Below are 13,251 nucleotides of genomic sequence, written 5' to 3'. Positions count from 1 at the left end.
AAGCTAACCAAACGCAACACGCTAATCCTTAAAATATATAAAGGTATCTTGCTAATTAGGCTAATATAATGGCCTAATGCCCAAATATATAAAAGGCGCACAAGGTATCTTTCAATAAAGTGAAAGATGTCCGGCTCCGGTATACTTTGGATTGTAATACCTCCGTCCTGCGAAGAATGCAACTATGTGTTACGTACCATGAAAATTAGTTCATGTTTAACCAAGTTTTTAATGAATAATATTCACAGTTATATCTTTAAATTAATTTAGTATGAAAATACATTTCGTAATTAATCGGATGGTATTTATTTAGTATCATAAATATGGATACTTTTTTATCTATAATTGGTCAAACTTTTCATACTAAAACGTTACACTATGTTAGAATTGCATTCTTCTATTCGCTTTGCTGAAAAGTCAGGCTGAAAAGTATTGTTCACTGATTTGTTGTGAGAGAAAAACGTTATACCATAGCTGATAAGCCGTGCTGATAAGTGCACACACTTGTTTTTTAGCGTGTTTGGTGAGTTGTGTTGGTTGCAGTGGCCACAAAGTACCCTGCGACGATTCACTCTCTTGTCACGTCCTTCGAATGCAACTCCTGAATTATAGTTTAGATTCCTAAAATTGGAGACTTCAGGGGACATATGTGAATAGAGAGCTCAACGGTAAACTCTAGCAGTCAATGACAAGATTAGAGAGAGGAAGTTGATTGACTAGGGTTGTGCAAATGCTTGAAAATTTTTCAGGGGATGCAAAGTAGTTCAGTCTTGGTCTCTGCGGTTCACCAAGCCAGTGATATCCTAGAGCTAGGACTGACAGCATGCATATATCCATGGCAACATATAATCAGCAGCTGAAAGTGAACCATTTATTTTGCAGTCTTTTACAAAACAAACAAAATCCTATCCAAGCAGGCCTTTCATCGAAATTAAATAGAGAAAGAGGAATAAGCTTGATGTACAGTCGTGCAGATATGCAATGTGCGTAGGAGTTAGGACACATCATGGCTCAAGTTTTTTAATGGAACTGAAATTGCAAGTCTGAAGTTCAGCAAAAAGAACTGAAATGGTTCACAGTTGTACAAACAAAAGCGCAGTCAACAGCCACAGCAACGACAGAGTTTATGTGAACACATGGAGCCTGTTTGAATCTGAGCAAGTCAGCATTGGCATTTCTTCAGACACGCACAGCACATGTATCTGAAAGTGAATTATTTACTCTACACGTATCGCAAGATTCGATGGAATGGTTACTGTAGCACTTTTTGGGAAAGTTTTTGGAACTGCACAAGCACTCTGCCGACTTTTACAGAACAAACCAAACCCTATCCTATCACATCCTTAATGAAACAACTCATCGAAATTAAATGGGAACAGAGGTAATCGCCTATCCAGTATGCAATAAATAAGCCTGCTGTACAGAGATGCAATGTGCGTAGGACACATCATGGCTCAAGTTAAAGCCACGGAACTGATAAGTCTGAAGTTCAGCAAAAGAACTGAAATGGTTAGCACTAGTACAAACGACGCAGTCAAATGGAGCATGTTCGGAATCCTGAACAAGTCATCATCATTGCCATTTCTTCTAAGATAAGATTCAATATGAAACAGACAACATACGCACCATGGTTGCTCAGTTCTACAGTAACTAACATTTTCCCCACCCAGGCACAACTTGCAAATTGCAGCAACACTGGAACCATAGCGACAGCGGCCTAGCCGCCGAAGCCGTAGAGGGTGCGGCCCTGGCGCTTGAGCGCGTAGACGACGTCCATGGCGGTGACGGTCTTGCGGCGCGCGTGCTCGGTGTAGGTGACGGCGTCGCGGATGACGTTCTCGAGGAAGATCTTGAGCACGCCGCGGGTCTCCTCGTAGATGAGCCCGGAGATGCGCTTCACGCCGCCTCTCCGCGCCAGCCTCCGGATCGCCGGCTTCGTGATCCCCTGGATGTTGTCGCGGAGCACCTTCCGGTGACGCTTCGCGCCGCCCTTGCCCAGGCCCTTGCCGCCCTTGCCGCGCCCTGACATCTTCGCCGCGGAGACGAGGGATTGGGGATTTTTCGCTTGCTGTCGGAGTGGTGGCGGTCTGGTGGATTGTGAATTGGATGGGGGCGAACGGGTGAGGAGGGGGAACAATATAGAGGCGGGAGAAAGCTGGGAGGCGTCGGATGGAGGCGCGATCCGCGTGAAGGGCGCGAGGGATAGCGCTAGCCGTTGGATGGGGATGGCTCCGCTCCTATTGGCGGAGGAGTGGGAGGGCGGATCGAGCAGCGCGTGCGTTTTCCTGGCTTTGGCGGGCGCTGCGCGCCTGGGGAATCCACGTTACCTCCCTCCGTTTTTTCTCTCTACGCTCCAAAACCGAATAAAAGTATAAAACACCTCCCCCAACTTTTACCATTCATCTCACCTCGTCCTTATATAAACAGTTTTGAAGACGGTTTTGTTTTTTTTTTTTTTATTTCGACTTAATTTTTAAAAAATCTTAGTAAATCATAGAAAATTTATAAAATAGAAATTTCAATTTTATTGGATTCCACATGAGTAGATCTACACAGTGAACATATGATACGGTTTGCTTTTAGTACAAAGTTTTTGCTGTGGCTTTATATCTATGTTTTTCTGTAATTAATTGAAATAATTCATAGCTGCAGTTTTTATGGTCTAATTGTGATGAAATTTTTATAGTGGGCTAATTATTGTATGATTGAACTGTAGTAAATATTTCATACTCATTGGATCATGTATAGCTTAGTTATAGATTTATTTATATTTAACAAGCATAAACCTAAGTAAAATATATAACTAAGTTATACATGATCTAATGAGTATGAAATTTTGAATGCAGTTTAAGCATACAATAATTAGCCCATCATAAAAATTTTACCACAATTGGACCATAAAAATTGTAGGCATGAATTATTCCATTTAATTACAGAAAAGTATAGATCTAAAGCTACAACAAAAACTTTAGTAATAAAGTATACCATATTATATGTTCACTGTGTAGATCTACTCATGTGAAGTCCAATAAGAATGGATTTTTCATTTTATGATTTTTCTATGATTTACTGTGATTTTTTAAAGATTCAGCCGAAATAAATAAATAAGACAAAACCGTCTTTAAAATCGTTTATAACCGCCCAGGGAGGTAAGAAGAATGGTTTTAAAAGTTGAAGGAGGACGTTTTCTCTGGTTTTGAAGTTCAGCGAGGAAAAACGGACTTTCGCACGAAAGCTAAGAAAGGTAATGTGGACTTTTTCCGACTGTGAATGGGTTCGGAAGTTTGGATTTCTGGTGGTGGGAAACACTGTTTCGGGCTTGGGGAGGTTGCGGGCGTTGCTAAATGTTGATGGGGCGTGGGTTGGATTTCGACGGAAGCTAGTTGCGCTTTGCAGCATGGCTTACATTTTAACAAGCGGGCCAGAGTCTTCCCAGGCCCATCAACATCATGAGGCCATAAACACGCATGCATTGTGCAAACTGCAAACCGGTTTACATGACTAACCGAAACAGATTTTGGCCTTGAAACTATCCATTTTGACAGTATACGAGGATGGGCATCTTGACAAATGTGGAACCAGGGAACCTTCGCTCGCAAATGCTTACACGGTCGTCCGTCCCGTCCGCACGCTGTCTTACTGGGCCTGCGCAGCGAACAGGCCCAACAGGCGTGCTCACCTCTGTGCTTCTTCTACCTCCGAATTTTTTCCCCACTCGCAATCACATCGGTGTTGTGGCCTCACTGCGTATCCAGCCACCCACTCTGCCCTGGCGCGGCCCCTTCCCCCACCTCAGCCCGTCAACCGCCACGTCGTGCCCTTTCCCTCACCGCACTGCACCCCATCACCAGCCACGCCGCACCCTAACCCACGTGAGCGGATGGCGCTGGACGACTGCAGCCGAGGAGCGGTGGCACTGGAATAGCAGCAGCAGCCCCGTGCAGATGGCGCGAGCCGGGGCCTGCGAGCAAGCGTTGTAGAATGGCAGGAGGAGCGATAGGCCACGCCGATGGACGCGAGCGCGCGGAGCGACGTCCCCCTGACCCGAGCTTGCTAGCTACCGTAGTTCCCCACCAGGTAGATCGTGTCCACCGACGACCCCATGTATCAAGTGTTTAAGACGTTTTAGCCTTATGTTTCAAATATTTCATCTAGATGTTGCAAAAGTATATCTAAGATGTTGCATATGTTGAAATGACAATATACGCATGTTGCAAGTGTATATTTTCAAGTGTTTTAGACATATGTTTCAAGTGTTTGATCTGGATGTTGCAAAAGCATATTTGGATGATGCATATACATGCATGTTGTAGGAGTACGTTTTCAAGTGTTTTGGGTGTTGCATATGTATGTTGCAAGTGTTTCATCCGGATGTTGCATATGTTTTGCAATGGCTACACACGTGTTTTTCAAGTGTTTCAGACGTATCTTGCAAGTGTTTCAGCTGTTTCGGTCGTATGTTGCAAGTGTTTCAGCCGAGTGTTGCAAAATGTAGATCTAAGGTTGTACTTGCACATGTTGTAACGAGACCCACCTACTGCAGCCACTTGCTGTAGTCGTTGGGGCGCTGTGCATGCGCGTGGGAAGCGGAGGGATATGGAGGCAGGGGCGTGGCGCGAGCGGTCCTTGGTGCGTGAAACGGGTGTTGTAGGGGCGCCGTGCATGCACCGGGCACAGGAAGCTTATAGGAATGGGCGTGGGGCCCGTGTGCATGCGGGCGCTGAAAAGTAGAGTGGGCGCACGTGCTGAACGGGAGGCGCGGAGGTTCTCACGCGTGCGCGACGCGCGTGAAATGGAGTAGCAGCGCCGGCATCCAGACACAGGTGTCCGTCCGGACGTCCAGGCGCTAGCCACGCCCTTACTCGTTTTCTCATTTTCGCGAGTCATGAAAGAGCAGTTAATGTGCGCGATCCCGAGCCAGACAAACTCTAGTTTTTCCGGAGGAGATTCAATTCAGATGTTGTGGGTTTTGCTTTTATTTTGAAATTGGTGTGCTGGACAAAAACATATAGTGAGACATGAAAGCATATTTCTCCAATAATAGAAGACAAGTGATAGCCTATCGACAGTGATGAAAAAAATCAGTTGAGCATTCAGAGGTTTATGTATCTCCCTAACACCTTCTTGCCTTATATTACTCTAAATACTCTAAGGGGTGTTTGGTTTGCGAAATGAAGTGGTCCACCATCATCTCACTCTCTAGTTTTTTTTGTTTGGTTTATGAAATAAAATGAGTTGATCAATTATCACCATATTCCTCACAAGCTAATAATTGTATAAGGAATGAGGTCGTTCCACTAAATTTAATTATGCATCACCACATATAGAATGAATTAGTTGCCCAAACAAAACACTCCATAAAAGAAACTTAAAACACGTAGATGAAAGGACTATTAAAGTTTGGTGTGGACAATAGGGCTAGGCATACGTAAACCAAAAACCGAATCAAACAGAAGTGTTTTTTTTCCCGGTTTCGGTTTCAGTTTTAACAGTCGAGAAGTTCGGTTCTCGACTTCAGGTTTGATTTCAGGCCCCAATCGAATCAATGAACCGACAAAACCAAATTAGAAGTCTGTTAAAATATGTATTTGATAGCTATCCGTTAAAATAGTTTGACTTTGATCTAGCGTAGTCGCATAGAATTTCATTTTTTGGAATAAAGGATGAATGTTTTGGACTCATCGTTGCTAATTTTTGCACGTACTCCTTCGTTTCTAAATTACAAGCCCTTGTGTGGCTTTTCTAAATACATAGCTTATACGATATATATATATATATATATATATATATATATATATATATATATATATATATATATATATATCAAAATATGTATATTGAAAAATAAGAATGATTTATAATTTGTAACATGAATAAGTAGTTATTAGCAGGCATCATCCAAATAGGTCCTCTTACAATTTTCCTTCGCGTGGCACTTACCGTATCTTTTAACTTTTCGTACAACACTCGCTGGCCGCCGCGCAGGTGGAAACATGCCGCGAAGCTATTTAGGGGCCGTTTGCTTGGGGTCCTGCGTGCTCAGCTCCGGCTCCTTCTTCCCTGTTAGGAACCGTGCAGTCTTGTAGCGACGAAAAAAAGGCTCCGGCTCCAGCTCCGACACAGCCCGGAGAGGAGACGACAGAGCTACGGTTTGGAGGCTCCTCCCGGCTCTGCTACAGTTGCGCTACAGTGCAGAGCCAGAGCCCCTTGAGCCACACCGAACACAGCCTCAGTATTCGCCGCCAACGATTGCTCTACCGCTCTTCACTTGAGGTAGCGCAAGTACCACGTCACTACCCATATCGGTCATCCCTTTTAAAATTTTGCTCCAGGAATCGATTTATTCGTGGACAAATTTTTTTCCTGTAGGCATTAATTGTTTCAAGGGCTGAGGGAGTAAAAAGTAATTACGCCTTATATATTTTAATATTTGGTGTTATCTACCTAGATCTAGATACGAATGTGAATTGACTTTGATCTAGTGTAGAATTGCACCTTTTTGGAATGGAGGGATACACGTTTTTGATCCATCATTGCTCATTTTATCGCACTAGTTATTACTAGCACGCACGCACCACCGGAACAGGTCCTACCCTTGCAATTTTCCTTCGCGTGGTACTTATGTTTCTACCGAGAATTCGAAACTGAACTTCTGGAACACAGATTTAAACACGCATATTGAGACGCTATTCAGTATTCACCGCCAGTGATTGCTCGTACCACTCTTCGCTTGAGGTGGCGCAGGTACCACGTCAGTGCCCGCACCGGTCATCTCTTTTAAAAAATTCGCTGCATTGCATTTGCATGCCACCTAGTAGTAGCTAGTACTCCTCGCTACTACGAAATGCCCAGGAAAACATTCGGAAGCCGTAGGCAAGCAGGCAACTGCCGACGCCTGGACACGCTGGCGTGCTTGGCAATCAGCGTCAACGGGCACACGTGTGCACGCGACGCGCTCACGCACCCGCCCGCGGCGCCCCGCAACAAATCCGGCGCGGCCGGTCGCCCCCACCCACCGGCTCGGGCACCGCCGCCAGCCAACAGTGCGCCTCCACGTCGCAGATCTCGCTGCGGGGCCTTGGGCTCGACAGGCCAGCCGCTGCAACAGCTTTCGATCGATCCATCCCTTCCTTCCCGTTCACTTTCTCCTCCTCGTGAAGCGAGCTCCCCCCCTGCCCATGCGATTCCATTCCACCCCGTCCGGAAACGGCTTCCCACTTCAAACGGCGCAGATCCACACGCACAGGCAGGCAGGCGGACAGGACTGCCGCCGCAGGTTTCAAATCCCGGGGCGGATTTCCCCTGCAGAGATAGAGAGAGACGACGGAGCCCAGCAGTAGCGCCACCGGGATCTCGCCCTCTCGTCGTCCACCTGTGGCGCCGGTGACCGAGCCAAGGGGCGCTAGCTAGAGGCTAGAGCCATGGGCAACAGCATCTACCAGTTCCTGTGCGGCCTGTGCGCGCCCTCGTCGTCGGAGCACGGGCTCCACGGCGCGCACCCCGCCGTCGCCGCGCTCGGCCGCGACATCCTCAGTTTCCAGGGCACCTCGCAGGTGAGCTACCCGCGAGCTGAATTCCCCGATTGCACGTTTGCTCCGCCGCCGTTCGGTGTGGGTTTTGCTGGCAATTACCTCTACATGAGCTTGATTAATTTGGCGGGGTCCTGTCTGCTGTGTTGTGGTTTTTTTTAAGGTTCCGGACGACCTGAGCCGGCACGTCGTCTCCTCCAAGAAAGCGCAGGCGAATTGGTACGCGAGTTCTCTATTTACTCCGTTCCCTTCGCTAAACACTGTTTCGGTTGATTTATTGTGAGAGAAAAACATTGTTCCGGTTGAAAAAACAAGCTGAAAAGTATGAATTATAAGAGAAACGAACAGGCCATTGTTTTTCTTCCTTCTCTGCTTGATTTCTTCGATCTGTGCACCGGCTGGAGCTATCGTGGTTGTGAGGGTTTCGATAAGTGGAGTTGAGAAAGAGACCTTATCTTAGAAATTAATGGAAAACATAGCGGCGGTAATTAACCTAAGATTCTTCTGAATTTTGTGGCCACAGAACAAGACAGTGACATAAATTTAGTGCAGCGTGTGGTAGCATATTTATCTAGTGCAGTGTACCCACATAAATAAAAAGGATGCAGTGTACCCACATAAATAAAAAGAAAATAGCGTTTTCTACTTATGTGAGTACACTGCACTAGATAAATATGGCAAGAACGAAGGACAGATGGCAGTAGACTCGTTCAAGTGCCATAACAGTGAGCTACTAGTACGAGTACTAGAGCAAGTATAATAAGAGGCTGCAAGCTAAGCTAAATGCTGAGGTGGATGAGAGGGGAGAGAGGGGAGAAGTAGGCTGTAAGTTTACAGTCGGTTTGGACACAAGAACCAAAAAAACCCAATAAGAGAGACAAGTGGACCATGTATTAATAGTGAAGATGTAACTACTATATGAGTGAGCTAAGAGGTAGGCTACAAAGATTCATACAACCACCAGCCGACTGTATTATTAGCCTTGCTCTTAGTATACTCTACATACTTTCTTTACAACCGAAGAAGTTTTGATAACAAAAAAAAAATACTGAGTTGTTGTACTAGTAGATCTAGTATAGCCGTCTGATTTATCACTGAAGTAAATTACGTCATTTAATTGCTAGTAAATTCGTTGAAAAATTGACTGTGGTAGCTGGTAGTGGTACTAGTAGGCTGTGGATTTCTCGTTCATCATGATGATAACTGACGAGTAGCGAGCACTAACATCTCGCTGCGATTGTAAAATGCTGTCTTGACAAAACTCCTTGCGCTCATGTAAGGTACAAGAAGCTGCTGGTGGCATGGAAGAAAGCCCGACCGCCTCCGAAGACACCTGAGGAAGCCGCGGCCTTCGTTGTGCAGACACTCAAGAACCATCAGAAAGCAGACGTGGAGGTACCTTCAGCTTCCCAGCTGTACGCGTACCTCCAACCAACAATGGTGCTCAACAACTATAAAAATATTGGTTCCTGCTTGTGTTCACCCAGGGCCTGTTGTCTTTCTACGGCCTGCCGCATCCGAACGCGGCAGCAGGCGCACCCGCTGCTCCTCCACCGCCCAAGCCTCAGGGCGCCAAGTTCGAGCTGCACACGCTCCCCGTAAGACTCCGGCCGGCCGGCTCCCGTTTCCTGAATCTTTCCGTGGTCGTGTCTACTGGTTAACGAGCGTTCTTGCCGGTTTATCAGATTGACCCCAAGTCTGTAGCCGACGGCGACACGGTCAACGTGTACGTCGACACGGCGGACCCCCGGGAGGCCGTGCCCCGCGAGGTGCAGAAGGCTGCGGCGGAGCGGGCCAAGGCGCGGGCCGCCAAGAACTACCAGAAGGCCGACGCGCTGCAGAAGATCATAGTCGACGCAGGATACAGGTGATCACTACGTTACTGACTTCTGAAACATTTGGTTCAGGCTGTGACGGTTCTGTTTCTGAAACTTTGCGCGATGCGATGCAGGCCGGTTCCTAACGCGAGAGGCGAGGAGGTGCTAGCGAAGAAGTACAGGATCAGGCTGAGGTTTGTGCCACTACCACGCGTGCTGTTTTATTTACCAATGACAAGGAGCATGTGCCTTGATTCCTCTGCAATCAGGTCAATACTGAAGCAGTGAGATTTGAATGTGCATGTGCAGGGGTATCGATGCGCCCGAGAGCGCGATGCCATATGGCAAGGAAGCCAAAGAGGCGCTGCTCAAGCTTGTCCAGGGGAAGAGCTTGAAGGTCTACGTGTATGACGAGGACCGGTACGGTAGATGCGTTGGAGACATCTACTGCGACGGCGTATTTGTGCAGGTAGGATTATTGCACTCGCTTGCATGTGCCTTCTTGAAAATTGCCTTTTCACCAGATCGTGAAACCCACTTGTTGTGAGAGAAAAACACCATAACATAGCTGATAAATCCCCGTGGATTATTCATTATTTTTTATTTATTTTCACGTTTGCTTGTTTGGAGGAAGACGAGGGATGTTTTTCGTTTCTTAGGGTCATGATGAAAAGCTTAGATGTTGCACAAAGCAGATGCAGAACTAAAGACCTCTGCATTTTGCAAGAACCTGTCAAAATCTTTGAGCTCTGACATCATCAGCAATGCACTGTAACAAAGAATTAGAGGGTGTTTGGATCCGGTGACTAAAATTTTGGATGTGTCAAATGAGGGTGTCGCATGGGATGTTCGGATACTAATAAAAAACAAATTACATAATCCGTCAGTACTCAACGAGACGAAATTTTAAGCCTAATTAATCCATCATTAGCACATGTTTACTGGAGCACCACATTGTCAAATCATGGACTAATTAGGCTTAAAAGATTCGTCTCGCAAATTAGTCGCACGTTGTGCAATTAGTTTCGTAATTAGTCTATATTAAATACTCCATGCATGGGTCGAAATATCTGATAGGACAGCGACTAAATTTAGGAGGAGAAACCAAACACCCACTTAGCCTATCCTGAACGCCTAACACTCCTTTCACTAATATGGGATTGTCCAACTTGCTTTCTATGCACAGGAGCAAATGCTGAAGAAAGGTTTTGCCTGGCACTACACCGCCTATGATCAACGCCCAGAGCTGGCCAAGGTAAGCAGCGCTCGTTTGACGCCATACAGAGAGTCAATCACTTGACTGAAAAACATCATGCACCTTATGAACTACCCCGAAATAATGGTCCAATGCATAATGTCTGAAAAAGCAATGCCCTTCTCCTTAACCAACAGTGGGAGAAACAAGCACAGACTGGCCGGAAGGGCTTGTGGGCGTCGTCAAAGCCACAGAAACCATGGGAGTGGAGGAAGGACAAGCGCAACGGGACAGCATGAACAGACCCCCGACGTTCAGTATGTGCCGGTGTGTGTTATTAGCCATGAACACAATCATACTACACCGCTACGATTCCTTACAGTTACAAGGCTAAGTAGCGGTGTAGTATGATTGTGTGTGTACACTAGACGATTCCTAGGAGGAGTGTGGAACTGAGACAGTGAGTGTGAGAGTGTGATCGGTGAGAGAGTGAGAGTGTCTATTTCTATGTATGTGAGTGTGGGACTGAGACAGTGAGTGTGAGTGTGATCTGTGCTGTGAGAGAGTGAGAGTGTATGTGGTTGTGAGTGTGGGACCTGAGACACTGAGTGTGAGAGTGATATGTGAGAGAGTGAGAGACTTAGAGTGTATGTGACTTTGAGTGTAGGACTGAGATAGTGAGTGAGAGTGTGAGAGAGTGTCTCTGAGACTTGTCTATCATTTGAACAATGGTTTGTAAGACTTAATTAAGAGCTGGCTGCACTCTTTTTTCTTTCTAGGATTTCTCACAAATGATGAGTTTTACCTATAAAGGTTTTTAATGAGACAGCATTGCACTAAACAGCTCATTTTGGTTATTTTTGTTATCTGTTGGCTTTGGAGTTTGATATCTTTGTTAGACTGTGAATGTATTAGACTTTGATTCTGTATTTGTACGATTCTGTGAATGAAATAAAAGTATGAAACTATGAATATATTGGACTTTGATTCTGTGCATGACTAATTAGCACATATTAGTCGTAAGTTGTGCAATTAGTTTCGTAATTAGTCTATGTTTAATACTCTATGCATGGGTCCAAATATCCGATGGGACAGCGACTAAAATTTAGAAGGAGGACCGAACACCCACTTAGTCTATCCTGAACGCCTAACACTCCTTTCACTAATATGGGATTGTCCAACTTGCTTTCTATGCACAGGAGCAAATGCTGAAGAAAGGTTTTGCCTGGCACTACACCGCCTATGATCAACGCCCGGAGCTGGCCAAGGTAAGCAGCGCTCGTTTGACGCCATACAGAGATCAATCACTTGACTGAAAAACATCATGCACCTTATGAACTACCCCGAAATAACGGTCCAATGCATAATGTCTGAAAAAGCAATGCCCTTCTCCTTAACCAACAGTGGGAGAAACAAGCACAGACTGGCCGGAAGGGCTTGTGGGCGTCGTCAAAGCCACAGAAACCATGGGAGTGGAGGAAGGACAAGCGCAACGGGACAGCATGAACAGACCCCCGACGTTCAATATGTGCCGTGTGTGTTATTAGCCATGAACACAATCATACTACACCGCTACGATTCCTTACAGTTACAAGGCTAAGTAGCGGTGTAGTATGATTGTGTGTGTACACTAGACAATTCCTAGGAGGAGTGTGGAACTGAGACAGTGAGTGTGAGAGTGTGATCGGTGAGAGAGTGAGAGTGTCTGTTTCTATGTATGTGAGTGTGGGACTGAGACAGTGAGTGTGAGTGTGATCTGTGCTGTGAGAGAGTGAGAGTGTATGTGGTTGTGAGTGTGGGACTGAGACACTGAGTGTGAGAGTGATATGTGAGAGAGTGAGAGACTTAGAGTGTATGTGACTTTGAGTGTAGGACTGAGATAGTGAGTGAGAGTGTGAGAGAGTGTCTCTGAGACTTGTCTATCATTTGAACAATGGTTTGTAAGACTTAATTAAGAGCTGGCTGCACTCTTTTTTCTTTCTAGGATTTCTCACAAAGATGAGTTTTACCTATAAAGGTTTTTAATGAGACAGCATTGCACTAAACAGCTCATTTTGGTTATTTTTGTTATCTGTTGGCTTTGGAGTTTGATATCTTTGTTAGACTGTGAATGTATTAGACTTTGATTCTGTATTTGTACGATTCTGTGAATGAAATAAAAGTATGAAACTATGAATATATTGGACTTTGATTCTGTTTGATTATGTGAATGCAAGGGCAACGGGTTGTGGGCTGGTATGACCTGTAATTCTCGTCGTGCTTAGCGGGCCGGCACGGCACGAAAAATGGCCCATAGTGTCGTGCCTGGGCCGAAAGCCAGGCCCGTAGCCCTAAGAGGCACGGCCCGAGAGACCCGGCGTGCTGTGCCGGCCCGACCCTCATCGGGCCATGCTTTCACGGGCCCGTGTCGTGCCGTGCCGGGCCGGCCCATTGGCTATCTATGGCTGTGAAGCAGGGCGGAAGAGATTGGTGTGATCCCTAATTTCGTATGGGGATTTGTCGAACAATTGTATCAAATGCATTGTAGCACCATTTATACTGCTGTGAAGCAGAGTAACTGAGACTGTGAAGCCACTGCTGAAGTGCTGATGGTGGGAGCAGTTCAATGCAGCCGACATTACTACAGACAACTTAATCAAGGTGGGCAAAATCGATTAACCAAGGCTATCAGCATAAGGCAACCACCTTAGTTAATAGTATTAACTGAGGC

The 13,251-nt window shown here is 45.9% G+C and overlaps 2 protein-coding genes across 5 annotated transcripts; one reads left to right on the top strand and one right to left on the bottom strand.

The window, feature by feature from the left end:
- Window positions 1–1,539: 1,539 nt before the first annotated feature.
- LOC136451554 (histone H4) lies at window positions 1,540–2,102 on the bottom strand. Its single transcript, XM_066452252.1, has one exon. The coding sequence runs from the start codon at window positions 2,027–2,029 to the stop codon at window positions 1,718–1,720; it is 312 nt and encodes a 103-aa protein (XP_066308349.1). The 5' UTR covers window positions 2,030–2,102; the 3' UTR covers window positions 1,540–1,717.
- Window positions 2,103–7,013: 4,911 nt separating this feature from the next.
- On the top strand, window positions 7,014–12,630 carry LOC136449539 (probable staphylococcal-like nuclease CAN1). Of its 4 annotated transcripts, XM_066449582.1 has the most exons (10): window positions 7,014–7,553; window positions 7,693–7,748; window positions 8,810–8,924; window positions 9,017–9,127; window positions 9,215–9,396; window positions 9,481–9,540; window positions 9,656–9,815; window positions 11,741–11,809; window positions 11,946–12,076; window positions 12,146–12,630. In XM_066449582.1, exons 1-9 carry the CDS (start codon window positions 7,422–7,424, stop codon window positions 12,045–12,047), a joined length of 987 nt encoding a protein of 328 aa, XP_066305679.1. In that variant the 5' UTR covers window positions 7,014–7,421; the 3' UTR covers window positions 12,048–12,076; window positions 12,146–12,630. The 4 variants fall into 4 exon arrangements, with proteins under 4 accessions (XP_066305679.1, XP_066305677.1, XP_066305680.1 ...); XM_066449580.1 differs by having other exon boundaries at window positions 7,015–7,553; window positions 11,946–12,630; XM_066449579.1 differs by lacking the exons at window positions 11,741–11,809; window positions 11,946–12,076; window positions 12,146–12,630 and adding exons at window positions 10,533–10,601; window positions 10,739–11,042 and having other exon boundaries at window positions 7,025–7,553.
- Window positions 12,631–13,251: the final 621 nt, after the last annotated feature.

Source organism: Miscanthus floridulus, chromosome 5, assembly GCF_019320115.1.
Source record: "Miscanthus floridulus cultivar M001 chromosome 5, ASM1932011v1, whole genome shotgun sequence".
NCBI lineage: Eukaryota > Viridiplantae > Streptophyta > Magnoliopsida > Poales > Poaceae > Miscanthus > Miscanthus floridulus.
The sequence above is the reverse complement of the archived record's forward strand: the minus strand, read 5'-3'. Positions and strand labels throughout refer to the sequence as shown.

Coding starts and splice junctions, on each gene's coding strand:
- LOC136451554 (XM_066452252.1), bottom strand. CDS start 2,029: ATGTCAGGGCGCGGCAAGGGCGGCAAGGGCCTGGGCAAGGGCGGCGCG.
- LOC136449539 (XM_066449582.1), top strand. CDS start 7,422: ATGGGCAACAGCATCTACCAGTTCCTGTGCGGCCTGTGCGCGCCCTCG. Junction 7,554..7,692: donor GTTTCCAGGGCACCTCGCAG/GTGAGCTACCCG, acceptor GTTTTTTTTAAG/GTTCCGGACGACCTGAGCCG. Junction 9,397..9,480: donor ATAGTCGACGCAGGATACAG/GTGATCACTACG, acceptor GATGCGATGCAG/GCCGGTTCCTAACGCGAGAG.